The sequence below is a fragment of the Chanos chanos genome, chromosome 10 (assembly GCF_902362185.1).
Source record: "Chanos chanos chromosome 10, fChaCha1.1, whole genome shotgun sequence".
Taxonomy (NCBI): domain Eukaryota; kingdom Metazoa; phylum Chordata; class Actinopteri; order Gonorynchiformes; family Chanidae; genus Chanos; species Chanos chanos.
Genome location: NC_044504.1, coordinates 14,794,552 through 14,820,456, shown reverse-complemented (window position 1 = coordinate 14,820,456; position 25,905 = coordinate 14,794,552). Strand labels below are relative to the sequence as shown.

The 25,905-nt window shown below is 41.5% G+C and overlaps 1 protein-coding gene across 1 annotated transcript; it reads right to left on the bottom strand.

Moving 5' to 3' along the window:
• Positions 1-510: 510 nt before the first annotated feature.
• On the bottom strand, positions 511-25,122 carry ubr1 (ubiquitin protein ligase E3 component n-recognin 1). Its single transcript, XM_030786238.1, has 47 exons — positions 25,078-25,122; positions 23,435-23,700; positions 21,385-21,463; positions 21,043-21,153; positions 19,004-19,131; positions 18,201-18,339; positions 17,339-17,401; positions 17,085-17,208; positions 16,581-16,688; positions 16,400-16,488; positions 16,002-16,100; positions 15,663-15,820; positions 14,894-14,993; positions 13,994-14,122; positions 13,414-13,594; positions 13,045-13,106; positions 12,778-12,888; positions 12,544-12,609; positions 12,327-12,428; positions 12,118-12,181; positions 11,641-11,765; positions 11,320-11,372; positions 11,121-11,223; positions 10,909-10,957; positions 10,530-10,684; positions 10,164-10,266; positions 9,930-10,033; positions 9,734-9,814; positions 9,295-9,476; positions 8,817-9,019; positions 8,456-8,549; positions 8,021-8,173; positions 7,469-7,569; positions 7,080-7,176; positions 6,257-6,405; positions 5,943-5,998; positions 5,729-5,825; positions 5,512-5,579; positions 5,071-5,218; positions 4,714-4,804; positions 3,823-3,959; positions 3,349-3,457; positions 3,201-3,257; positions 3,041-3,118; positions 2,529-2,699; positions 2,088-2,189; positions 511-1,601 (listed from the first exon to the last, which is right to left on the bottom strand). Exons 1-47 carry the CDS (start codon positions 25,120-25,122, stop codon positions 1,460-1,462), a joined length of 5,232 nt encoding a protein of 1,743 aa, XP_030642098.1. The 3' UTR covers positions 511-1,459.
• Positions 25,123-25,905: the final 783 nt, after the last annotated feature.

Here is a 25,905-nt window from a genome sequence, read left to right as displayed (position 1 = left end):
AGGACACTGAAGACTGTAGGCAGTGGGCCACATTTTGTAAGCTTAGTTCTCTTTATTATATTGCTGTTTGAAGAGAGAAGTCTTTTGTAGATATGCTCTAAAACAGTGAATAAACAGTGGAATTAAACCTCTTGGTGTATCCATACAGTGTCTTCATTGTTTAATATTCTGAATTTTCAGATTTTATCTAGATTAGCTGCTAGACAATTTCCTATAATCGTCTCTCATTTGTTTAAAAAGGGTCGCAGAAAGCACCAAGGCAAAGCAATCCATTCATTTCCTATATTTCTTTAAAAAAATTGACATGTAACATTGAAAACAGGCTATCACAGTTTAAAAATGCACTGACAAACAGTAATAAGGGAGATGAAACAAGTCTCTGAATTATTATTATTTTATTAAGTCAGCAAAGATGACGGTCAGTCAACACCAGTGAGGAAATGTAAAGTAAATGAAAAATAAACTCGTTAAAGCATAAAACTTTCTTTCCTGAAACAACTGATGTGAGAGTGCAATGACACAATGAAAAGAAATAATTATGACGGATAAGTTTCATAGACAATTCAAACCGATGAAAAAAGGCTCAGAATTAACTTAATCAAAGACTAGAATGTGCCAGCATTTGCTTTGTGAATTTATTTGAATGTGAGTGATGAGCAGTGCTGAATTTACTTTTAACCTCAATATTCCTATAGTAAAATAGGCTTCCTCTAATCATCCACTGGTGTAATATATACATGTGTAATATTATGAAAAATATAGTGCATACCTTACCAGAAGTGTATACACTTCAACTGGCAATATATGACAGTATATATTCCTGAATATATTTAGTAGAATAAATTCGTATATGGGTACAGCATATTCACACTGACACAATTTCTGAATTCCATCAGTAACGATGATACAATAGCAAGGGGAAGCGTTTTAACCAATACCTAGTAACAGCACTTGTAAATGGGACAGTGCTTGAACTTGAGGGAATCAGAGAACATGATTTTTTTTTTTTTCCTTTTTCTTTTTCTTAGGTTCATCTCCCTTACTGCATCTTCAAACCAAGAAAAGAACGCACAGCAAATAGCAAACAGGAAAATAAAGCTGCAGCCCAACTTCACTTTATTTTCACCATTTGATCAGTATACTACGGTGAGGTAATTGACTCCCCAAAAACAATACGATTCTGATTAGATTGTCCAAATTAACCTAAGCTGAAAAATAACTCGTAACGAAGACAGGAAAAGGCGTCCGGGGCTATCCCAAATCAAGCTGCACTTTGTCCCCCTCATGGGGCCTGCTTTTCGATAAGGACAGGAGGAGGAGGAGAATCATCTCTGACCCAAAGCATCGCTGTGGTAGTGTTGTTCCCGCTGGGCCAGAAACTCACTGCCCAACTCTCCTATCACAGAATGTCCCTCCCTCTTTTCCTTTGCTCCTTAATGCCCATGCAACAGGCTCCTCCTCACAGCATCTGCCACTCAAAGGCAAACATGACGTTAAGCACCTCCAGGCTGCGTGCTATCTCCTCCAGGATACAGTGCTGTTGCCACAGCTGGTGGAGTTTCCGATAGCGCTCGGGGCACAGGTGTAAAGGATTTCCCCGTCTGGTCAAGCACAACGGAGGAAAATTAATCACAAAATGTGAAACCTCTACGATCAAATTATTGGTAGCGTCATTTGAAAAGTTAAAAATCTTCGAGGATAACTTTTTAGAGCATATACTCTTTGGTCAGGATGGGAACCACCATTTAATTTAAGATACCACACATAATCTCTGAGCTCATGTGAATAGAAAGGTTCCATCTTCATAGCACACTTACACACCGTAATGTCCACACACTACACATGTCATATCACATTCTGCAATAAAGAGCTCGATGTTTTGCAAGACAGTTTACTGTAACCTCTAAAGTCCCTATTTCCCACCTACTACCATACAGACTTTTAATACAACATATATATCTCTTTTTAGGTGACTAATTTTCCTTTCTGAGAATTTATAGAATATCATATATACACATATTTACAGGATTACAATGGGGATAAGGGACAGTTAAGAATTGAGTTCTTGATGACAGATGACGCCTTACCCAAGCTGAGGGTCTGTTTCCCCGTAATCATCGAGGTAAGGAGCAGGATACGTGCTTCCTCGTGTCTTACTGGCCATAAGAACAATCTCACATTCTCTGATCCTGTGCAGCAGAGTCAGAACAATCGATTCACTGTTTCATCTTAGACTACATTATGGCTCAGCACTGTCAAATCAGATCACATGAGACAACGAATGCAGATTGGGTCTGTATGTCTTCACAGATCTAAAAGAAGCTGAGACTCCTGTCAAGACCCAAAGTGATCTGGACTTAGAACTTTAACTTGATATTAAAGGCTTCATACTTATAAAGTCCTCCCGCACATGTGTTGTGGTATAATTCAGCATTCATAATTACAATGTAGATGTCTATTACCTCAAAGAAAACAGAAAGTAAAAAGGGAACCATAAGAAAGCCGAATTGGCTTCGTCACTAACTCACCTGAGAAACATTCCCACTCCAGCCCCACAGGTGGCAGCGTGGGCCGTACAAGCGCCTACCTCCTCACCGTCCAGCTGTACCTGACAGCAAGGGCTCTGGGAGCACAGCATAGCCCCACAGAACAGACACAGTGTGGGATGTTTACGCTCTTCATCAGACGAGTTTGGGCACCTGCACGAAAGAGCAAACCCCCAGTAAATTTTCTCCATTATATCAATAAAAGTAAGATGATTACTATGCAAGTGTATGAAAATATGTAGGACAACAATAAATGAATATTCATGATGGTTTTACTAAGGTGATAGATGGCCTTAACTAATAGGACGTTAAGGATTTATAAGTTTACACATTTCTGATGATAAAATAGAAGATTTTATAGAAGGACTGGGTAGGTGATGAGATTTACATAAATTTTCCACAGACAAAGGTCTCATACTTACACCTTAAAGGTTTAAATATGCATGCCAAGTGTGATCAAAACTTCTATTGATCAAGAACAGCACTTTACTTACTTAAAGTGACTAGCCTGGTTAAGTAGCACACTGTAATCGTCTGGAAGATCAATGAGCCTGTTTCTTTTACGAGGATACCTGTGGTGGAAAAGTTTTGATGTATGAAGTTCTGTTAGGTTCATGTAGGATTGAGTTAGTTGACAGCTGAACTGAGACCAACCTGGTAACATGCATTTCTCCCCTAAAGGCTTTGGTTATGGCTGGATTCCCACACCACCTATCAGACACAAATTTGTGATTATAAGCAAAAGTGACACCCATAACTGAGGAATGATTTCTCTTTGTGTGTCCTGTAACACGTAGCACACCTCTGTATTAACGGGGTGGCAGTCTCTCTGTGGTCATGGAAGAGTTGAAACAAGTTGGAGGGTAAAGCGAGGTAACTGCAGATTGCTTCTATCTGGCCGTCAAAGCTTGCTGCACCAGAGAAAGAGAACACAGCATACATTTTACAGCACATTTCAGACATCTAAGATCTGCTCTCTACAGCACATTGCAGACATCTAAGGTCTGTTCTCTCATACCATTGAGTGAGGCAGCAGAACTATAATTTGAGTCTTGTGTTGAGTTCTTCTTTTCCTTTGGCTACCTTGTACGACTTGGAAATGTATAAAGTTTGAACTGTGTCTCACACCAGCAGAGTTTATCAATGGCAGACAGTATCTTGTGTTGAGGGCTGCAAAGCCTTCATGACAGCACTGCACGTGTATAAGATGTCCTTGATGCTCAAGGACCTGACTGAATGGAGAGGCCTTGACTATCCACATGAAGGGTCTAATTACCTGCGGGTGTAGAAAGCTCATCTGGAGGAGGCACTCCTGTAAGGCAATTAAAGAACAGGGCAGCACAGCGCAGGAAGGGAAGGATGCCTTGTCTCACACTGTTAGCCACCACAGAACCGGACATGTCTGACTTCAGCCTGTCAACAGGGAAAAAGAGAGAGAATGGGAGAGAGAGAGAGAGAATGAGAGAGCGAGAGAGAGAGAGCGAGAGAGAGAGAGCGAGAGAGAGAGAGAGAGAGAGAGAATTTGATCTAACAGTTAACAATTTGTATTTGACAATTTGATCTACCAGTTCATAAGATAAAACCCTGGGGCAACAACTCAACTTACCGGTAAGTGCCAGAATAATAGGAACACTTGAAGAAATGAGGGGCATAAAGCACACTGAGAGCAGACACTTCAATAAAGGTGCGTTTTGTGAAGCCATTTCCAACTCATCAAGTTTAGGGTCATGTATAACCAAGTCGCTTAAGACCAGTGCTCCATTATTCTGGCTAACATGGCCAACGTAAATGACTGTAAAGGAGAGGTGATTGTTGGGCATGTTTCTGACATTGACAACTAGACTCAGTTGTAGTTAAAAGCACCCACTGCTCTACCATGCTTTCAAATTACTCGAGAGGCAAAGCACAATTGCAAATAAGAGTACAGGGGGTTTGCAGGAAGCCTCATCAAGAGCAGTACACCGTAGACTGTTCTGGTCACTTCTGGTAGCCCAGAGGTTTTTTGCCAGTTACCTGTATCTTCTGTTCTTGTATTCAAGATGAGACCATTCCATATGCTTTTAGAAACAGGAAGAGCTTCTCTGTCATTTCATGAATTGAAGTGATCAGAGGCACCAGGTAACAGAGTATGTGATCCTATGTGGAAGAGATATAATAGAGCTCTCACCCCTCAGTGTGATGTAACACAGTAGAGTACAGTGCTGCTGCCGCTCTGGCCTCCTCTACATCCTCTCCTCCCTCTGCTAATGCAGTCGAGTCTGAACACACATACACACACACACACACACACACACACACACACACACAGATTATCAACCATCACAGTTCATTCATGTGGCTCTATTCAGCACTTTACTACATTATGAGAAAACATCATACTTACTGTAGAGTTTTATATGATGGCACAAGACAGGTTGAAAAGCTCAGTTTTGCTTCTGATTATTAAGTGTTTGCATGTGTTTGTGTGCACGTGTGTTTGTGTGTGTGTGTGTGTGTGTGTGTGTGTGTGTGTTTGCGACCTTACCCTGTGAGGACAGTAAGACCTGCAGGATGTGCCCCATAGTGGCCAGATGCAGTAGGTGCAGGTGGTTGTAAGCTGTGCTGATGGCTGAGGGCTGCAGTTCTACTGTCTCTTCTTGGTACAATGATGGCATGGACAGAACAAGCCCCACCTGAGAGAAGGAACAGGACAGAGATGAATTAGACCAAAAAAACTCACAAATAACTTAAAATGAACACTAATAAAGGAATGACGTGAAGTAACTGTAATGTATCTATCTATATGCCGTCCTGTTTGTTGTGGGCATTTAAAGCCCTTTGAGACTTTAAATAGTGATATCGGGCTCTAAATAAGCTTAAACATGAAATTCAACAAATGAAGCGGGTGATGTCCTTATACTCTGTTAAAAATTGTGACATCCAATCGGCAGCTTAGTTCTCTGCCTTTACAAAAAATGAGACGTACCAGCAGGTGGAAAAAATCCACTTCTAAGATAGAGGGTGTTTCCTCCACATTTGGGACTGGTACCAACACTAAAGAGAAAGGGGAAAAACAATCAAATGAGACTGAAATGAATACACAGAATCTAAATACACACACACACACGCACACACATATATATACCCACTCCCACAGAAACATGCTCACACACATTACAATACACTCACAAATTCATACACACCTGCTAGCATGTTTGTAAAATGTTTCTGGATGACTGGTTGGGAACCTTTTAGGCGCTGGGCAGCAGAGAACTGGACAACAGCTTTCAGTCCAGCAAGCTGAAAAATACCACTCTGTTACTATCAAACACACGCCACACTGTCTCATACAGAATCTGTTCAGCATAATTCACATTAATGACATATACACACACACACACATCCTCTAGAACTCACCTGTCTGCTCTGTAGGGAGCCAAACAATGCCTTTCCCTCCTCCAGTAACATGTTCTCTGTACACAGAGATAGAAAACATAAACTACTGAAAATCAGGCACAAGGGGCATAGTGGGAGAAATTAAAAATGATGAATTAGAGAAAGAACATGGTGATTAAGAAACTGAAGTGACTGACTCTTTTCTTTAAAGCTAGAAAGAAAAAAATGACTATTTTAAAAAGAGAGCAGTGAAAGAGGAAATGCATAACCCAAAAGAGAGAGAGAGAGAGAGAGAGAGAGCGAGCCAATGAAACAGTGGGATCTGAGGAGCTAACCCGTAGCTTGGATGGTGTAGGCACAAGTGTTCCATGCCATCACAGGCACGTAGGGACACTGTTCATTGGGCGGCACCTGCAGGCCCACCCTGTGCACTGTGGTGGCACACACCACCAGCATCTCTGTTATACTGCCCGAATACTTTGGCCTGAAAGCAGGGGAAAAGAACACGTGTGTGGAAAAGTTGGATATTTTTTAGCTTATTGCAATGAAAACATTACTTTCTGCTTTGTGACTTTATAATATTTATACTATATTGCCCTGCGCAAAATATGTGCCATGCAGCCTTTGCAAATGAAAATTGCGACATACCAATTGTACACAAACTACGGGATACCAAGAGTATTCTTTATATGACATAAGGCAGATTTCATTTGAAGACTTAAAACACTAGAAAGGGTATAGGTCTAAGGGAAGCAGTCTAGTTACTGGGAGGCTCTGGATTCAAAGCCAAAGCATGGCAGCTCACTGCTGAGGTGCCCATAAGTAATACCCTTAGTTTTAGGGTTGTTCCAGAGATGTGGCACCTCTGACACACAGCAAGCAATAACTGTAAGCCACTCTGCATAAGAACATCACCTAAGTGACTACATTTACAGTGGGTGTAAAAAGTAACGCCCCATCCATAGGGGGTGAATACTTTCGAAAGCTAGATTTTTAAGGTTTGTAGTTTTAATTCATGTTTCTTATAAAGTAAAGGTGATTATGGACCATCAGCATGTTAAGAATGTTTGCTTATCATACCATTTTGGACTGCATCATGGTACATTGTTGTAGCAATGTACCATGTGAATGCTTTGTACACCTAATATTGGGACTCACGGTTTCTGAACTCCAAAGCTGAGAATGGAGCCGAAGTCAGCATCACCCTCCTCAAAAAGACTAGTCTGCCTCTCTGCTCCAGTCTCAGTGCTAGTCTCTGCTCAAACACACACAGGATCCACTTTATGCATCAAAGGAAAAGAAATTGTGATTTTCTCATCTCTTTATGAGATTAATGTGTTATTACTTATTACACCATAAACACTGGATTTCAAGTAACTTACAAATTCTTACATGAGGGTCAGTAACGTTACCAAAATATCTATCAAACTGAACTTAAAATACAGTTTTGGAAACTGTGCCGCACACAGATATATTCTCTGCACTGCGTAGTAATTCATCCCAATGACGTGGGCTGTAAAAGTGAGGAGAGCCTGATCAGCTCTTACCAGCTCCCTGAGCAGAGGCCTTAAGTCCTCTGATCCGTGCCAAGACAGTCTGAATCCACCGAGGAAGAGTGAGCAGCTGGCCCACCAACTCTGCACTCTCACTGTCACACACAGAGAGAGAGACAGGGAGAGAGAGCGAAATATACAGAGCAACAGAGAGAGAGAGGGAGAGAGAGAGAGAAATTTAAAGAGCAACAAAGAGAGAGAGAGAGTCAAATATACAGAGCAACAGAGAGAGAGAGGGAGAGAAAGAGAAATATAAAGAGCAACAAAGAGAGAAAGGGGGAGAGAGAGAGAGAGAGAGAGAGAGAGAGAGAGAGAGAAATATACAGAGCAACAGAGAGAGAGAGAGAGAAAGGGAGAGAGAGAGAGAGACAAACAGGCAGAAAGAAGGAAGAACATTGACTAGTTACTGTGAGTGGATATTACAAGCCTCCGCCACTCTTCAGGTGACCTGGTGACCTCTTTCATGATGTACTGAATACTTAATTACATCATACTGATTATTTTATAGTTGACTGAAAGACCACTAGTGTGGAAACGACTAGTTACTAGTTAATGCTGGTGGGCTCCAGAGGGATGAGTGGGACCACAGTGTTACAGAGGGACTTGCAGAGTGGACACATGTACTCTCCGTTCTCCAGATCTATGATCAGGTCAGCATGCAGACGGTTCCGAGTAGTGTTCTGCACTGCCTCAAAATATCTACCAAGACACAGACAAGATGATCAAATTCTGTCACTGATAACTATATTAAGACATCACTGTACTTAACATTGTCCTTTTACTTGTAATACTGAAAGAGTCACCGTACAACACCATAACTATACATAAGAGGAAAAAAAAAGAGGGGGGGGGGGGATCCAGAAAAAATTATTCAAAAAGTCTTCTGTACGATCTAAGCAGCTCTGAAAAGAGAATTTGGGATCTCTTTTAATATTCATGTGACTAAACGCAACATTTTGAGCTGGACTGTGACTGACTCACTTCTGCCAGCAGGTGGCGTGCATGACATGTCCACAGCTACCAGTGTGAGTGCCAACAGCGAGGTCAGGGGGCATGAAGAGAGGGTAGGTGCTTTCTGTAACAAAAAAAAGACAAAGTCATTACACACGGTCACTGAACCACAACATGTACTTGTGCAGTCAGTTGAAACATTGGTGAAAAATGTCTGATTCTAATAAGACTACCTACCACCAAAAAAACCCAATGAAACTACATATCATGAAACATAACAGACGTTCAGAAATAAACTGTCTTGATGGCAAACAGGGACACTGAAAAGGCTACCAAAGAGAGAGAAAAACTGTGTGTGTGTGTGTGTGTGTGTGTGTGGTAAACGCCTAACCCTTTGTGGAGAGGGTCTTGCCCCTGCTTTGGGTTAACACTGTAGACCTTTGGACACAGGCTGTGAGGACCATGGCTGGAGCTTGTGCCTGGACCTCCTGCTCCTCCTGACAGAGTATACAGGTCAGCATCTCCCAGTCCGCAGGACACACCCCCTGCTGTGGTCCCACTGCAACACGGGATTCACCCAGCTCCATGGCACAGCTGGACAAATGCAAAGAGAGAGGGAGACCAAGTGTGTGTGTGGATGAGAGCATGAGAGAGAGAGAGAGAGAGAGAGAGAGAGAGATTAATGATTAATGAGCCATGATTAATTATACCTTTTCAGTGTCTCACTTGACAGCCTGTCCACTTGGTCAATCAGGCTAAGTGATCTCATTCAAACCTTGGTGTTTGGGGTATTAGACAATAAGATAAAGTGTGTCATCAAACTCCTCAGATCCACCCTCGCCCCTCTCTTCTAATGATTATTCCCTCACCTCTCTGTGGACGTAATGGGGTCCCCCTGGCAACCGCTCTCTGGGGTGTTGTCATACAGCATCTTATGTGTTTCAATGAAGTTCTTCTGCATCGCTGACATCTGAGCCATGATTTTTTGTCGATGCAGTTTGGCAGCCTCTGCTTTCCTCTTTCTCTCTGCTTTCTCTTTATCCTGAACAGTCTGTACATAAGGGGGGAACGTACATATTCTAAGCCTGACAGTGTAACACAGAGTCGCACAGGTAAAAAGCAAACCAGCAATAGGACTGAAGTAAGGACAGAGATATGGAACTGCTAAAAAGCCAACTGTGTTGACAGTGAACAATGTCAGTCAAATTGTAATTGTAACTCACAAATGCAAACAGAAAGATTTAATGTGACTGTACAGTTGCATATTTGGTTAGAAACAAACTGATAAAATGACCAAAACCTACGGACCTCTTCAGGCTTGGTCTGATCGACAGTAAAGGAGGCAGCAGGACTGGATTTCTCCCGAAGGCACTTCACCACCTCAAACATCTTAACAGAAATAAGCTTTCTTAAAAGGCAGCCTGATAATAATAATAATAATATGTCCAACGTCAACAGAGTACCTTTTCAATACAAAATTCCAATATATGAAATAACCACTTACCTGCAATATCCAAATGATCATGTCCTTCTGGGCTTCAAGAGAAGGCAGTGATTTCATCTTGGAGAGGAAGTGGAACAAAGACTTGCCATGTTCTGCACCAATTCCTACAGAAATATACACACACAAAGTCTTCATTAAGGCCAAGTTAAAGTCATCAGTCTGTTCTTTAGAAAAGGTCTTTGTTGTAACTCAGATGTCAAGTGGAGAAAAGGTAGTAAGGGGACAGGTACTTACTGTGGGCCTTCAGGCTGAAGTCAAAGGTAACATCATCCACGTTGTTACTCGACTCTAACTGAGTCTTCTCCTCAATCAGCGCCTGGCCTATGATGTGCAAAGCCTTGGAGACAGGTGAAAACAAACAGAAAAAAAGAAAGAAAGAAAGAAAGAAAGAAAGAAAGAAAGAAAGAAAGAAAGAAAGAAAGAAAGAAAGAAAGAAAGAAAATGTCACTTCTTGAAATTTGAAAAAAAAAACTAAAACATTTCCAGCTGCTGGAATATAATGTATGTACCACACTACTGAGACAGTCACATGAACTAAGTTGAAGACAAAAGAGAGTTTGCTGGTACACAGAGAGCGTGAGAAGAAGAAGAAAAACATACCCTCTGAATCATAGCCTCAGACCAAAGAGTGGCCCGATCCTCTACGGCTCTCTGTACGACCCTTCTGAGCACGTGCAGTAGCACATCACTGCACAGCAGTCTGACAATGTTGGAGAACATCGGGCAGAAGGCAGGCGGCACAGGGGGCCTCAGAGCTACACACAGACGAAACACAGTGCAGAATCTCTGAGACAACGTTTACCTCCATCACTAATGATATGCACTGTTCATGGGGCTTGGAATGAGAGGTGAATAAACCATGCAAAACAGGGAATGAACTGTAATTACACGGAAATGGGCAAATTTATTTATTGACTTTGCCTTTTATTACCAGTGTTGTTGGGTAACTCAGAGCAACTGAACAGAAACACTCTAGTACCTTTATCACTCCCTTCTTGGACCCTTCTCTTCTTCTGTGCATCTTCAGCCTTGAGTGTAGTGAACACATTAGGAAGATGTTACATTAGGGTCCATCAGTTAATGTTTAACACACTTTCAATGAAGCAGATATCTCAATTACTGCATATGCCGTTATTTAATGTTATGGAGTAAGTTTCTACAGAACGGTGGTATCATCAAGACTTACTGTACCTTGCTATGCTGTGACTTGGAGTAGTGGTAGAAGAAAGGGTTAAATTCCTTGAGACATTCCTTCTTAACCTCATAAAGGCCATGACCAGAAACCCCTGGCTTCCTGAAGAGAGTATAAAGGAAAATATTGATATGCTGGAGTCTGTAAAAACGTTCTTGCACATAAGTGTGTTATTCAGTTACTGTAAAAATTGCTTACTTGAATGTTGCCACTTTTGAGATAACAGCTTCCAGCCCAGTTTCATGGCTCTCCTAATATAACACAAAAGCTATTTTAACCCTTTGAACAAATAAGAATAACCATACACATTTCACTTTGTTGTTTTTTTCCTCTAATTCTGACAGCCTATTGAGAAATGACACGTCTAGTGTGTAGCTTAGTGTGGTAAGAGATCTGTTCTGAGATCAGTATTCCGTATGGATGGTGAGGTATCTGGAGTGTGGTAAATCTGATAACAGTTCGTTTGAGATCAGCGCTCTGTACTGGCAGTGAGCTGTAGAGACAGTGGAAATAGCTCACGTTCTCCGGGAGCCCTTTGACCAGACTGCTGTGAGCCTTGGGCTCGATGCAGAGCAGATGAATTACTTCTCTCATCGTCACGTCATCTTTGGTCACTTCACCAATGCCTGGCACGTACCGCTCACCTACGCAAACAGAAGACAATTATGAGAGAAGAAATGATGACACTGACATACCATGGAAATTACAATCAGATCATTAACAAAACAAGAGAAATGATAAATGATGCATGCAACCTATGTTTGTATACACAGAAAGAAAATCTTATCAAAACAATAAAGACAAAAAGAACTGACCTCTCTGAACCAAAAAAAGATGGAAAATAAAGATCTCTTAATGGAGAACCAAATTACTCAGACTTATGTACAAGGCTTGATCTTTCATTAAAATTCCATACTCATATTAAAACAATACAAACAAAATAATTCTTTTACAGATTATTAACATACGCGTGTTATTTATTTATGCAATACTTGCCAACAATGATAATGAGCAGATAGAGCATTTCCTCAGTCAGCCTATTCCACTGTTTCAGGAGCTCCTGGAAAAAAAAATGCAAACGCTCAAATTCAGGTGTCTAAAGATAATTAGCACATTCAAGTTTCTAATTAGCACATTCGAATTCTTCTGAACCGTCACGATTGACTGTTAGCAGCATGACCAAACTATCAGAGTATGCTCCTTACCTGATCCTTACTGGAACAATTCCCATTAAACAGTTCAAAGAGCTCAAATCTCAGCAGCATAAACATAAGAAAGTGGTTAGGATCCATTTTGGAGGCAGCAATCTGCAGGCAGAGAGGAAAAGCATGTCTGTTCAGGAGAACTAATATGCCACTGACATACATTTCACAGCAGAAAAAAAAACCCTCAACACATACAGTGTCAGTATTATGATCATACCTGTAGCATAATGATGTCTTTATCAAACATCTCATCTCTGCACTTCACATCCTGGTAATAATACACCTGTACCAAGAATGACCAGAGATGTAACACACACACCAGACAAGTAAGGTAATGTTACAGGTCTAGTTTCATATCAAACTATACCTAAAGACGATCTTTGGACTAATATCACAGAAAGTCATTTTTGTTGGTGGAAAAGCCTGGTGTTAACCTCAGGGTGAAGCTCACCTGACTAACGAGGGAGAGGCCATTCCTACGCCACATCTCGGCTGAGACCTGAGCAGCCAGGACTACACATCGCAAGGGATGTTCTGCCCAGTAGGTGAAATCTAGGCTCACCTGTTATGCAGAGACAAGACCTCAAGGGTTAATACTACAATCTGAAGACTGGAGATCATAAAAACAAGAGACATGTTTATTTAAACCTGTTATCATACACTCATCAATAAGGAAAAAAAAGCAAAAGGAGTAAAGAGATTAAGAGGTCACACTCACTGGATCCAAATATTCATGCAGCTGTTTGATTGCTCCAGTCCTACACAAGTGTACATACAAACCTGGAAGAGACAGAGAAGAATGATATGTGCCAAACAATTAAACGACCAACCGTTCCTTCCACCGGCAGTAAATCTCAAAAGTTTAATTACCACCTTGACATTCAATTTCGGGGAGCACTCCGCTTTAATAATGCCTATGGAGGAAGTGAGGAATCAGGAGCTAAAATGTCAACGGTCTACCCACTCCTCCATGCCTCATGAATCTACCACAATTAAATCTTCCCTGTCCCGTCTTATTTAGAGCCGTTCTAATGGACCACAGTATGGTTTCTGGTTCATGACAAGGACGTTCACTGTCAGCACTCACCTGCGAGGAGTCTAGAGATGGGCAAGTGGATACTGACTGGCTCCTGGGACACTTTGTAGGGCCGAACGTGCAGGATGTGTTTGCACATGTAGCTGTCTGTAGCCTCGCTATTAAAGGGTTGATTGGAGCAACGCATGAGGGCTTGGTGACAATCTCGGAACGCTAGTAGCAGAACTTTCTCCTGCAGGTACAGGACGCCATGGGTCAGGATTAGCCACATCACAACACAGCTCAATTTACCCTCGAATAGCAGTCGACTAACAGCTTCACAGTTTTCACTTAAGAACTGAGTGGAGCGTCATACTCAGTAATGGCTCCATATAACCTGTCATGCTGTCAGGAATACATGCAAGTACTAGCTGGAAAGATTAGTAATCATCAATCATTAATTTTCTTTCCCGGTAGGTGATAAAGTGGGGGATGTTACATGGATTCGAAGACCCGCCAAAGGCCAGAATTTAACATGTCTACTAGTCAGGGACCAGGCTTGGGGAAAACGGAGGTGTTTTCTTTCCCTTATAAAGGTGTTATTGGTCCCCTCTTACAAATCAAACCAGGTGAAGTGCAGTGTAAAGCTCACATCAGAGGAGCACCAGTCCTGAAACATGGAGAGAATTTGCCGTAGCTGCATCTGAAGGGAGAATCCAGCCTCCCACTCTGGCTCCACTTCAATGTGTTGACCTAACTGCCTCTTCACTTCCTCCATGCCCTGCAGAAAAAAAAAAAAATAGAAAAATATGCTTTCAACTTACACAGCTTCTATTCTCTATTAACTTCAGCAATAACAACATCAACAAATGTTTGAAATTCAGCCACTGAAGAATTTGTTTAAATACAGGACTAGTTTCCCAGGCTAGTTTCTGGTTAACCTGAATGGGGTTCTGGGTTAATCCTGAGTTGTATTCTGAAAGGAGAATTTCCAATAGCCTTTACTCTTGTTTGAGAAACCAACTCATCATGTCTCTTCAATTTATATCCTAATAATTTTCATCTTACACTGAAAAAGTGTTTCTGTTTATCAAATCTATCGCTCCCAACAACTACTCCTCCCGTTTTTTACCTATTAAACAGCTACCTGACATGAACATTCACTGATCCTTGTTTTTAAAATATGTGCCATCGATTACAGCCTACGTGTGTGTGTGTGTACAAAATTTTCTTATAGTCAATAGGCGATTTGTTGGGGAATGGGGGGGCGCCACCATCCCCCTTGTTTGCAAAATGACCAAAATGCATCCCCCTTGTTAACCTGAAATCCCCCTGTATACTCTATAGAGTAGTGTCAGTGACCACTGGGCCATCCCCCCTGTTGGCCATTGGGCCATCCCCCCTGTTGGCCACTGGGCCATCCCCCCTGTTGGCCACTGGGCCATCCCCCCTGGTAAAAAATAACAAATCACCTACTGCTTATAATGGAGGCACAGGAGAAAGGTCAGATTACACACATGTTGTCATGCTGGTGTGTGGGTGGAGTACATACCTGCATACAGTTGAGCAGCCCTAAAAAGACACTGAAGCCTTCCACGAACTTAACCCTGAGTTCCTCTGTCCACACTGCTGGCTTACTGATCAGTATGTACCTGTGGGAAGAAGACCATCGCTCTATGACTCTTACACTGTTACAGAGAGTCTACACAATTTGCCACATAGTACTCAGCCATTAAGAGAGAACATCATTAAGTCTTTATTAATAAAGAGCATGTTATATTATGAGCTATGAAACATTATGCAAGAACAGACACCTTGCACAGGATTCAGTTAAGAAAAAATCTAAAAAAGCGACTGCTGAACTTCTACTGTTAAATAATCATGTTTATGAAGTCTCTTATGCAGGGCTGTGGAGTCGGAGTCAGAGTCGGAAGCAAAATTGGGCTGGTGGAGTCGGAGTCGGAGTTGGAGTTGGAGTCAGGGGTACCATAAATTGAGGAGTCAGAGTCGAAAGTTGTGTGTACTGACTCCACAGCCCTGCTCTTATGGCATCTTAACATTTTAGGCAAATTTTGAGGAGGCTAAATGAACACTTTGCGTTTATTAACATTATCAGGTGTTTTGCACTGTGACAGTTCCCAATTACATTTGGCAACACTTCCAACTAACATAGCATTAGTCCTCATGTCAAACAGTTATCCCAGTTAACAATATTAGTACATACCGGTAGTAGTGCATATGGCCCTTACTAACAGGGACTACCAGTTTAGATTACGCTATTGGCTTGTCATATGGCATTATATAAAGAAACAATCTCTCACCTGAGGTCATGGAAGATCACTTGGACCCGGAAGAACTTGTCAGAATTATATCCCAGGAAGTGGAAGCGATTGTTGGCATCCAAGTGTTCCCTCAGCATTCCCATCACTGTGTCTATAATCACCTTGATGACGTTCCCTTCCTCGATCAACTGCCGAGCCTGGGCAGGAACAGAGAGAGAGGGAGAGAGAAATTTTATTAAACATTGAGAGGCAACACTGGCCTCCAAAAAGCTCTACCACAGAATGCTAACACAGGACGCCTTATCTGACACCTTCCAGTAAGCATTACAGTGGTGTCCAGAACATTGCCATGGGTCTTTATATGGCTCTTGTTCTCACCAGAGTGGGTACAGTGAAGATCTGGACAGAAAGAGCAGTCACTGAGATATTTCTCTCATGGTCATCTCTTATGAAGTCCTCCTGCAGCTGCCTGTAATGCTGAAATAATGGTACGCAGTCTTGTCAAATATGGCAGAGCTACGACAGACCACTTCCAACATTATTATACATAGACCACATAACTCATATGCTACATGAGTCACACCTCAATAAACACACATATACTTACACTCTACAACAGGGAATGACTGTGATTATCATCTTAAAATGATTGTATAGATATGGCATTACAGAATGCAGAGCAGAACAGTGCAATAAGTCTAACAGGGATTAAATCTTGTTACCTAGCGTAAATGTGTACCGGGTAAGAAACACAGTTAGGGAAACAGGAGAATTACCTTAGTGAATTCCATGGCAAACAGTCTCTTATACTCAGGATCCATCAGCAGACTACAAAAAATCAACTCATGGACAATCTTGCGTGCTCCTGCAGAGGATAATAGAAAGCTTGACACAACTGATACGCAAGAACCATGACCCGACATGTGAGGCACTGAAACCAGAGTGAGCAGTACTTGCCTTTGTAAAGTCTGGCATCATGAAGCATGAGTCTGCTGATTAAACACGGTCTGTTCATGTCAGCACTGGTGTCCAGAGCCACCTGACAGAAAACCTGCCTGAGGCCCACTGGGAAATAATTTAAAAAAAATAATAATCCTCAGAACCTTGCAATACTCTGCATATCTGATGAAACACTTTCAGTTCTGTTATTTCCTTCATTTAGTCTGCTAAAAAAAAAAAATCTTCAAAGGTCAAGGTCAAGGTCTCTTAAGTCAGATGTTCAAAGTTCATGTTAACCAAACGCCACTTTAGAAAACAACCGAAGTATCATCATACATGCATACAGAAACACATGTACATGTGTGTGTGTGTATACACACACACACACACCCACTCATGGCAAAAATTCTTGGAATCATCTATTCAGTTTTAGAATCCTTAATATCTTAATAGTTATATGTATATGTTATATGTTCAATGTAAGCAATACATTGAATACAGCAGTTAAGGAAATAAAGGTACCCGAGTAGCCAACGATCTGCTGAAACCAGGCGCCAAGGCGAAGGGCAAAGCTCTGGTGGGCCATGACAGCCGAGTGCAGGATCTCTACCCGCAGGGGCTGCTGGGTAATATGCTCCGAGCTGGACTGCGAGAACAGATCAAAAGGGTTTAACAGGAACACTATGCAATTTCTCAAAACATGAAAAAAATTTCCATGGGATGTGGGGTTTTTTTAGAGAGAGCGAGGGAAAGAGAAAGTTAAGAACATAGTTTACTCTAATGAGCTCTTTGGCTTGGTCACACACTCGGCGCGTCCCTCTCTTCACAGCTCTTCGACCCTTAAATAGAACATACAAAATGATTAAAAGACGTTTGGTTAAGCAAGTTTCACATGTATGGGTGTCCGTAAACATACAGTAAGTGGTGTGAAAAGGGTACTGCAGATGTAAACAACTGTAAAGAAACTTTGTAAATGTACTTGTAAAAGCACTTAACCCCTTATAATTACTGAGACTATCGTGAAAAGTTGCAATTACATAAACATTTAATCTCAGCGTCCTTTGCGATAGCGAGGAATTTTTCTCTGTTGATCTCTTGAAACAAATGTCAAAATAACTAAAGAACATTCCTAATGGCCAGTCTTGACACTTAACACCTGCTAAATGAAAACTCCTCCTTCACAAAATATCCCCAGCCATGTATTTGTGTTTTTGAAAAAAAAAAAAAGGTGCACGTGTGCTGAATGCATGCAACACCTCACTGACAGTGACATAACTGTGCATGTCCCTATCTGCAGTCTAAACAGTCTATCCTTGTCAGTGATGAATGTGTCTGTGTGTGTGGTGGTTTATCTCCTTGTCGATGACAACTGAAAGTGAGTGTGAATCTGTGTGTGTGGTACTCTACCACCTTGTCGATGAGAACTCTGTGTGTGTGTGTGTGTGTGTGTGTGAGTGGATGTGTTTGAATCTGTGTGTGTTTGTGTGCATGGTACTCTACCACCTTGTCGATGAGAACTGTGTGTGTGAATGTGTGTGTGTTTGTTTGCGTGGTACTCTACTTCCTTGTTGATGAGAGCTGTGTGTGTGTGAGTGTGTGTGTGTGAATCTGTGTGTGTTTGTTTGCGTGGTACTCTACCTCCTTGTCGATGAGAGCTGTGTGTGTGTGAGCTTCGTTGTGGTCACAGTTGACGGCACGCTGTAGTGTATATATAACGTGATCGTATGAATGGTGTTCATCATTGTAGAGTACGCAGTAGTAAGTGTCCTCCTTCACCCTGCATGCACAATAACAAACAGCAACAACATTAACATACAGCTCTCCTCTGAAGTAAACACAATAAAGTCTCTGTATTTTCTGATCATAAACTTTCTAAGAAGCTGCTGAACAAGCTTTCAATCTTTGAACGCTGCAATGTTACTTAACATTTGACATTTGTGCCCGTCACGCTTTCATACCTTATTCATTTCACAATCAAATCCACATTCCTCTACCTGGCAATCTCAAATCAATCGTAAAAATGAAACCAAAGTCCAGCTGGCAAGTATATGTGATGACCTCTTTTGATATATGTGAATAGAGCGGCTTAAAGTGCTCTGAGATGCACAGAGGCTACAGGCTGTGAAGACTGGCTGACTTACCTTCACTGAGATGCACAGAGGCTACAGGCTGTGAAGACTGGCTGACTTACCTTGGCTGAGATGCACAGAGGCTACAGGCTGTGAAGACAGGCTGACTTACCTTCACTGAGATGCACAGAGGCTACAGGCTGTTAAGACAGGCTGACTTACCTTCACTGAGATGCACAGAGGCTACAGGCTGTGAAGACAGGCTGACTTACCTTCACTGAGATGCACAGAGGCTACAGGCTGTGAAGACTGGCTGACTTACCTTCACTGAGATGCACAGAGGCTACAGGCTGTGAAGACTGGCTGACTTACCTTGGCTGAAGCTCTGTAGGTAGCTCATCACTCTCTTCCCAGACCAGAAAATCAGCGGTGTAACGAAGAAGGACCTGGAACAGAGTCTGGGCTCGCTCCTGTAACCCCGCCTCTAAAACACACTCATCCTGTAAAGAGACACAGAGATACATACACACATCAAAAGAGCAACACAAGATGTTCTTACCTGGAATCTACACAACAATCCAACTGTAATAGGCACCGATCAAACAAGAAAGAGCACTCTCTCTCTCCCTCTCTCTCTCTCTTTTCACACACACACACACACACACACACACACAGACAGTAAATCAAATCAGGTTAGAAGACGAAAAACACGCAAACATTCGGTCGTTTTACAAACCAAGTCACAGGGTCACTCATTTGTAGATAGGTCTCCAAAAGAAAAGAGAACTGTTAGGTCAGTGTGAGCCACTTTCAACTTTTCCTATTCTAACCATTTTTTTTCTGTGTCTCAACAAGTTGCCACAAACATGAGAGACAAAGAAGACTGATTTCTGTTCATCTGATAGCGTGTTTCTAACTGGTTCAGGCCAAACAACGAAAACAGGACAGAAAAACATCATCAGAATGCTCTCCAAGTGTGTGCTGGCTTTACCTCAAAACTACTTAAGGTTATGTTGCAATAACCTTTTTTTTCTGACTGTTTCCGCTACGTACATCAAGTTCCTTCAAACAATGTTTTGAAAAAAAAAAAAGAAAAAAAAAATGAAACCCTTTCAGATAGCAACAGTATTTTCAAGCATACCACGTTATGAAATAGGTGAGTGCAATCCTGAACAGCCACTGACACAAATGTGATCTGTCTGGTAACACAAGCATGCCAAATCAACCTGGAATCATCACAGCTGCGTCCAGCTTCATGAATGGCAAGTGAGGGTGTTGAATGGCTTAGTTCTTAGACAACGTCCCAATAACTTCATTTAGTTTGATATTAGAGAGATGATTTATTCACAGCTACACAGTGCATAGGGTAAGTCTCACAGATGTTTAAGACTTGATAATATTTTCTTATAAAATGGTTAATTTCTTCCTTTGTGGTTTAATCTATTAAAACAGGCACTGAAAACCGGACACTGAAAGTAAGCTTGAACACTACATAGAGGGTTTGGATCACACTGCTGAAAGAAAAAGGGACGGATAAAAACATCAAAAACCATCACAACGGAAGGACGTAAAACCCCTGAAGAGACTAATTTGTTTATTGTTTGGTTAAGCTGTAAACTGTCAGTGGGTGTCAGAGGCTCTTTCAGATCCTAGGCTGAAGACAAAGGCCAGAGCAATTACAACCATACATACACAGAAGCCACCTGCTGTTTGTAGGAAAACTAGTGTGTCTGAGTGTGAGCGTGTGTGTGTGTGTGTTGGTGTACGTGTGCGTGTGCATGTGGGCTGGTGCATGCATGCTAGGACCTTCCAGGTTCTGATCTTATCATAGAAAGTAAATGAGGTCTTTATGTCTGACCAAGGCTGTCCTTTAGCTGAAAACCAATACTGCTGAGTCAACACAGGTGCTGATGACCAAAATTCTCATCTGTCTTTAGGAACTGCTAACAGGCAGTGTGTACACTCTACGAACACAGACAGTCCTACAGCCCCTCCTTCCGCTCACACATCCGCCTGTGATGGAGCTAAACCGTTCCACTCTCATTTAAATTTCCTCCATTTTCTATTACATTATACAGTGTTTCACACCCACTTCCACACTCTACTCCTCTTCTCTCTCTCTGAATCTCTGCTTCAAAAAACTCTTCTCTCTCCATCACTGCCCTGTCTTTGCTCTCTCTCTTTAGCTTGTTTATTGTGGTGGGTCTCTCGGGTGTCGCGTTCCCAGGCTGTGTCCGGTTTTCCCAGGCCGCAGTGTTAGGCTGGCTTTCCCACTAGAGCTTTGCTTCTCCTCTGACCCCAAAACAGGAACTGGAGGATAGACGCGGTTTGCTTAAGCAACGTGGTCAACGGAAAAATCCACAACCTCACAAGGGCACCGACACTGGTCGGTGATTGGGCTTGAGTCGTACCGTTTCCATAGCAACCGACGTCCCCAGGTCATGCTGGGAGCAACAGTGGCCGGTCTTCCACGCCTCTACGTCACCACAGTCACAGAATCCACCTCCCGACGAAGCGTGCATCTAAAGGAAATTAAAGAAAAAAAAAACGTCAATGGACAACCGACACTTACGGTAATCCATCCATCCATCAGAAGATTCTGACTGAATCAAGTGCAATATTAAGAACAAGCAGAATGATGGGGATATGCACCTGGTTAGAGGAATGCATGAAATGACCATGTAAGTGACAGTGAGGTGTGTAGAAAAAAAAACAAAACAAAAACATAAAAATTTGGAGCAGTGTTGGCGTACCTTGTAACGGTGTCCTTTGTGTACACTATTCTGAAAACAGTCCATACACAGCACACAGGTGGGGTCTATGGCACAGTCCCTGCAATCAGAACAAAATCTGTTTAAGCTCAACAAGTTGGTAAAGAGCAGGATGCTGTCCTCTTAGATTCTCCTCCTCTTTTACAGTTTCTCTCACTCTCATTGAATCCTTTTTTTTTTCCAGAAACCATATGATCCTTAAGTCCTACACACACAATTCAGAGCAAACTCATTCACACAGCAAACTCTCGCTCCTTGAACCTGACACCCGTAGCCTTGAACAATATTAAGCAATATTAACAATTAACAATATTATGATATTTTGCGTGATTTTTAAAATAGAGACTAGTGAAATGATTTTTTAGTCTTTACGTTTCTTTAACTCCCTGTCAAACTTAAGTCTCCTTTTGATAGCATGTGTCAGATGAACTGCTGCAACACAAAGGCAACAGCCAAAATAAAAGCAACCCTGACATAAAATGTCTTAATAAGGTGTTGGACCAACTTGAGTGACCAGAATAGCTACATGGAATATACTCTGGAACCAAACAGTACGAATGAAACATTCCATCATTTTGTCTTTTATTGATGGAAATGATGACCCTGAAGTCTGGAGATCACATTATATTGTCTAAACTGTTTTCATGCTCAACAAACCATTAAGCACCCACTCATACTGTGAATGCTGGGAAAACTCTCATCCTGGAGGAGACCACTCCCATCAGGATTAAAGAGTTTCACTAGAATATTCTGAGCATGGTGACTAATCAAGATTAATTTACCGGTGTTTACTTTGTCCTTTAAAGGTGCCAATGAAAAACAGCCAAATCACAGAGCTGCCAGAGCACTCAAAGGGAAATATGCACTCCTAAGGGAAATATGCAGTCCTGTAGGTTTCATTTGATGTGCACTACAAGTGGATTTTTTTTGCTTGTGGAGAACACAGTGATCTGACCCTGCTCAGTGGATCATAACCTGAGTTTGCAATAAAACTTCACTCAAGATTTGTGGGTTGAATAAAGGTTTCATGCTTTGCAACTCAACCACAGTGTCCCTTTCTGTGAAGTTCTTAATGGACTGCCCTTAATGAAACTCTCTGCTCTGGAATGATATTTGTTGCTGACCTATTTAGAGTTTCAAGTTTTATTTTGCATCTTGAACCAAAGAACAGACGTCACGTAAGAATATGTATGTGCTTTTAATCACAGTTGATCCTAACTGATGACACATTTCCCTCTAATGTCCATGCCAACATCATAGTCACTGTTCCTTGCGAAATATTGGACAAGCTAGTCCTTGCTAAACGTGCCACAATAATGATGTTTCTTTCAGAGTGACTGAGATCACATCCTCTATCCACAGTAGCCTAAATAATGGGCCACAGAGCATACTCAGCACTTTTACACATAGCCATAACCACAATGGTAACACAGTGGTAAGTAACACAGAAACCACACCTTTGTAAACGTACTTGCTTTCAACACATTTTGTATCCCTCATTTACTCAAGTATTTCCATTATTTTGGCTGTCATCTGTATGGTTATATTATCCCAGTGTCTTAGATGGGACTCTTTTATGTGACAGTACAAAGGCATCTAGCTTAGATTTAAAATGTTGAAGAAAAGAAATATGGCACTAGTGCTTAAAACAATGGTAGGTCATCTGCTATTCAAAAACCTTTACAATGTGTGATTACTGAATGTTCCACATACGTAGCAATGAAACCTTGGAAACTTTCAATTATCATTTGATTTTATGTGAATTTTACCTTTGCATAAACAAACGAACCCTCTTATCAAATATGTGTGAACTGAACAAACACACACACGCGCGCGCACGCACAAACACACGCACACAAGAAAACCGCCCGCAAAATGCATTTACTGGAATAGCAAACTTTACAGCTTAAAAGCTTATATTATTTCAGGGACGCCAAAAACGTAAGGCTCTGACGGAGTTATCCCACATAAGCAAGAAAATTCACCTTAAACTGGCCAAGACTCAACCCTGAATGGAACAAAAAGCTCTAACCTGCAAGAGTAGACTGTTTCACCCTCCTTAAAGACGCGTCCACAAAGCTGAGACGATGAACCTGCATTGCCCTGCTGGAGTTTCTCCAGGCCAACACGAGGGTCTTCTCCAAACAGAAACCATTCCAGATGTTGCAGGATGTGTTCCTGCACCTGCTGCTCCTCTTCCTGAGGCCGGGGCTCCGCCTCCAAACAGTATATCTGGGGAACTTGCTCCACCACATAGCGAAGGATGGCAGCACCGCTGTCCAAAGTCTCTCGCCATCTCTGGAGGGACATACAAAAGGGACTATAAGTTGTTACATAGGGATTTATTACAAGGATTGGCACAAATTCAGGACAACTGTACATTTTTCTACTTGCGTTTCAAAGTAATAACCAAAGTCGCAGATTTGACTGGCAGATCACACACTAGATACAAGGCAATGGCTGAACGTCACACTGTTTACAGGTTTAAAGGAGTAAAAATTGTCCGTGTAGTACATGTACATAGTTCAGTTTTACACTGATATAACACAAAGCAGGTCCACCTCAGGTCAGTAAAAATGAAAACAAACAAATAAATAAAACAACAATACGCTTTGCTACGAGACACTCTGCAACCAAGCAACATCCCAAACGATCACTATAATCAATCAATAACTTGAGACAGGCCCTCAAAATGACATCTTTCTGATACTCCTCTGGACATGTGAATCTGAATTAAGACGTCATAATATTTCAACTGAAATTCTATAATGTAATGTACTACTCAGAACTCATAATCCGACATGATATTTTGTCTGACGTATGAAAGAAAGAAAAAGCGTTCGAAGCGTTAGTGGCGAAACATGCACTCGGCAGATCAGGTTAAGTTGCTTCACTCGCTGTGCTGGAGGAGACGTAACTGAAGAACGTACAAAACAGTAAATAAAGATTATGTATCCCTGCCAGATAAAATTACATTAAAAAATGACTTCCTTGAATAGACATAAAAATCATGTGTCCGCTGGACGACAACAATAATTCAACGCCAGGTGGCTGGCAGGTTTACATCAGGTTTCTCTATTTATAGTCTGAAGGAGCAACACACAGATAAGATTTTTAAGATAATGTTTGCAAGTTACGGCCTATGTGGCGGAAATTCGAACGAGTCATTTCTTCGCTGAATGACTGTGAAAAAAATCAATTGACGGCGATGGAAAACACAGCTCCAAGGACCCAACTGCTCGCTCATGAAAACATCAACTCGCTGCTGTGTTTTGAGCGCGAGAGACCCAACTGGCAATTGGATGTTTTCTTTCACTTTAGCCACCTATTTCCAGATACTACATTACATGGAGCTGTCAGATTAATTAAATGCTTTGTTTGTCAGGCAATGTCAGTCTGCGATTTTTAATTCTGAATTACACTCATCGCTTAACCATCGAAAGAACTATTTTAATTTCACTTGCTGCGCAAAGCACGGAATCAAAACATACACAGGTGTTGTTGGATATTTGAACGTGTTTTGCCAAAGCGTAAATAACGAAACATGAAGAACGGCGCATGCGACTGTTAGAAGGGCATTGTATATAATTGTTACATCATTAAAGCATTGATACAAAAGTGCACCTTATGCAAATATGTCACGGATCTAAATATAAAAGAAATTAGATATTTTACCGTGGAGAGATCTAGTGGGTCCACTGCTTTTTCACCTTCCGCCATGTTCCATATGCCGTACAATGTTACCATGGGAACGTGACTCCTGTGGCTGTAATGTTTTTTACGACAGTAAAATGTGAAACGTAAAGTCTCTGTCTCGCAAACAAGGGGATATTGACATAGAAACGTGCTATGCGGCTTGCTTGAATCTATTTTCAGTTGTTTTAATGTGTAAGAACACGACAGGCGGACTATTGAACGGTGGCAATGCGGCTAGCATTTTGTGAACTCATGTTACAACGAACTTCAGCAGAGCATCGCCGTCCCTCAGTGTCGCTGCTGAGACAATGATTAGTCAGAGAGGAGGAGAGCGAGCCCACACGGCCGTTAATTTCCCATGAAAAAGGCAGTATACAACACCAGCGTCAGATCACCGAAAATAATTTGATTTGGCCTCTCTAGGGTACCATAATTTGCTTGTGAAGAAAAAGGACACGTAAAATAGAAGCATGGCGTTAATAATGTCTGACGAGTATTTCTTTACTGATTGGTTTATTGATTGATTGATTGTTTATTTTGTTGAAAAAAACAAATTTGAGCCCCATTTTATAATAGACAATGACTCAACACACCATCTTCACCATCTTCTACTTTTAGCCACTCGCTTAGCTTTTTTTAAACAAACAACGCGTCCAGTCTGTACGGCCCCGAATAATTTTCATTAGGATTGTTATTGTTTTGTTGCACAAAATATCTCTAGATCTCTACGCCTGTCTCCAGTGAAGCAAAAGGAGAAAAATATACAGGACTTATTCATTTATTCATTCATCAAATACTTCAAGCAGT

What these genes read in the sequence shown, in the direction of transcription:
- ubr1 (XM_030786238.1), bottom strand. Translation starts at nt 25,122, where the DNA reads ATGGCGGAAGGTGAAAAAGCAGTGGACCCACTAGATCTCTCCACG. An exon ending in CGTCGGTTGCTATGGAAACG is followed by an intron (nt 19,132 to 21,042) that starts GTACGACTCAAG and finishes GTCTCTTTACAG; the next exon opens with GATGAGTGTGTTTTAGAGGC. An exon ending in GAGCCCACCAGCATTAACTA is followed by an intron (nt 7,570 to 8,020) that starts GTAACTAGTCGT and finishes TGTGTGTGACAG; the next exon opens with TGAGAGTGCAGAGTTGGTGG.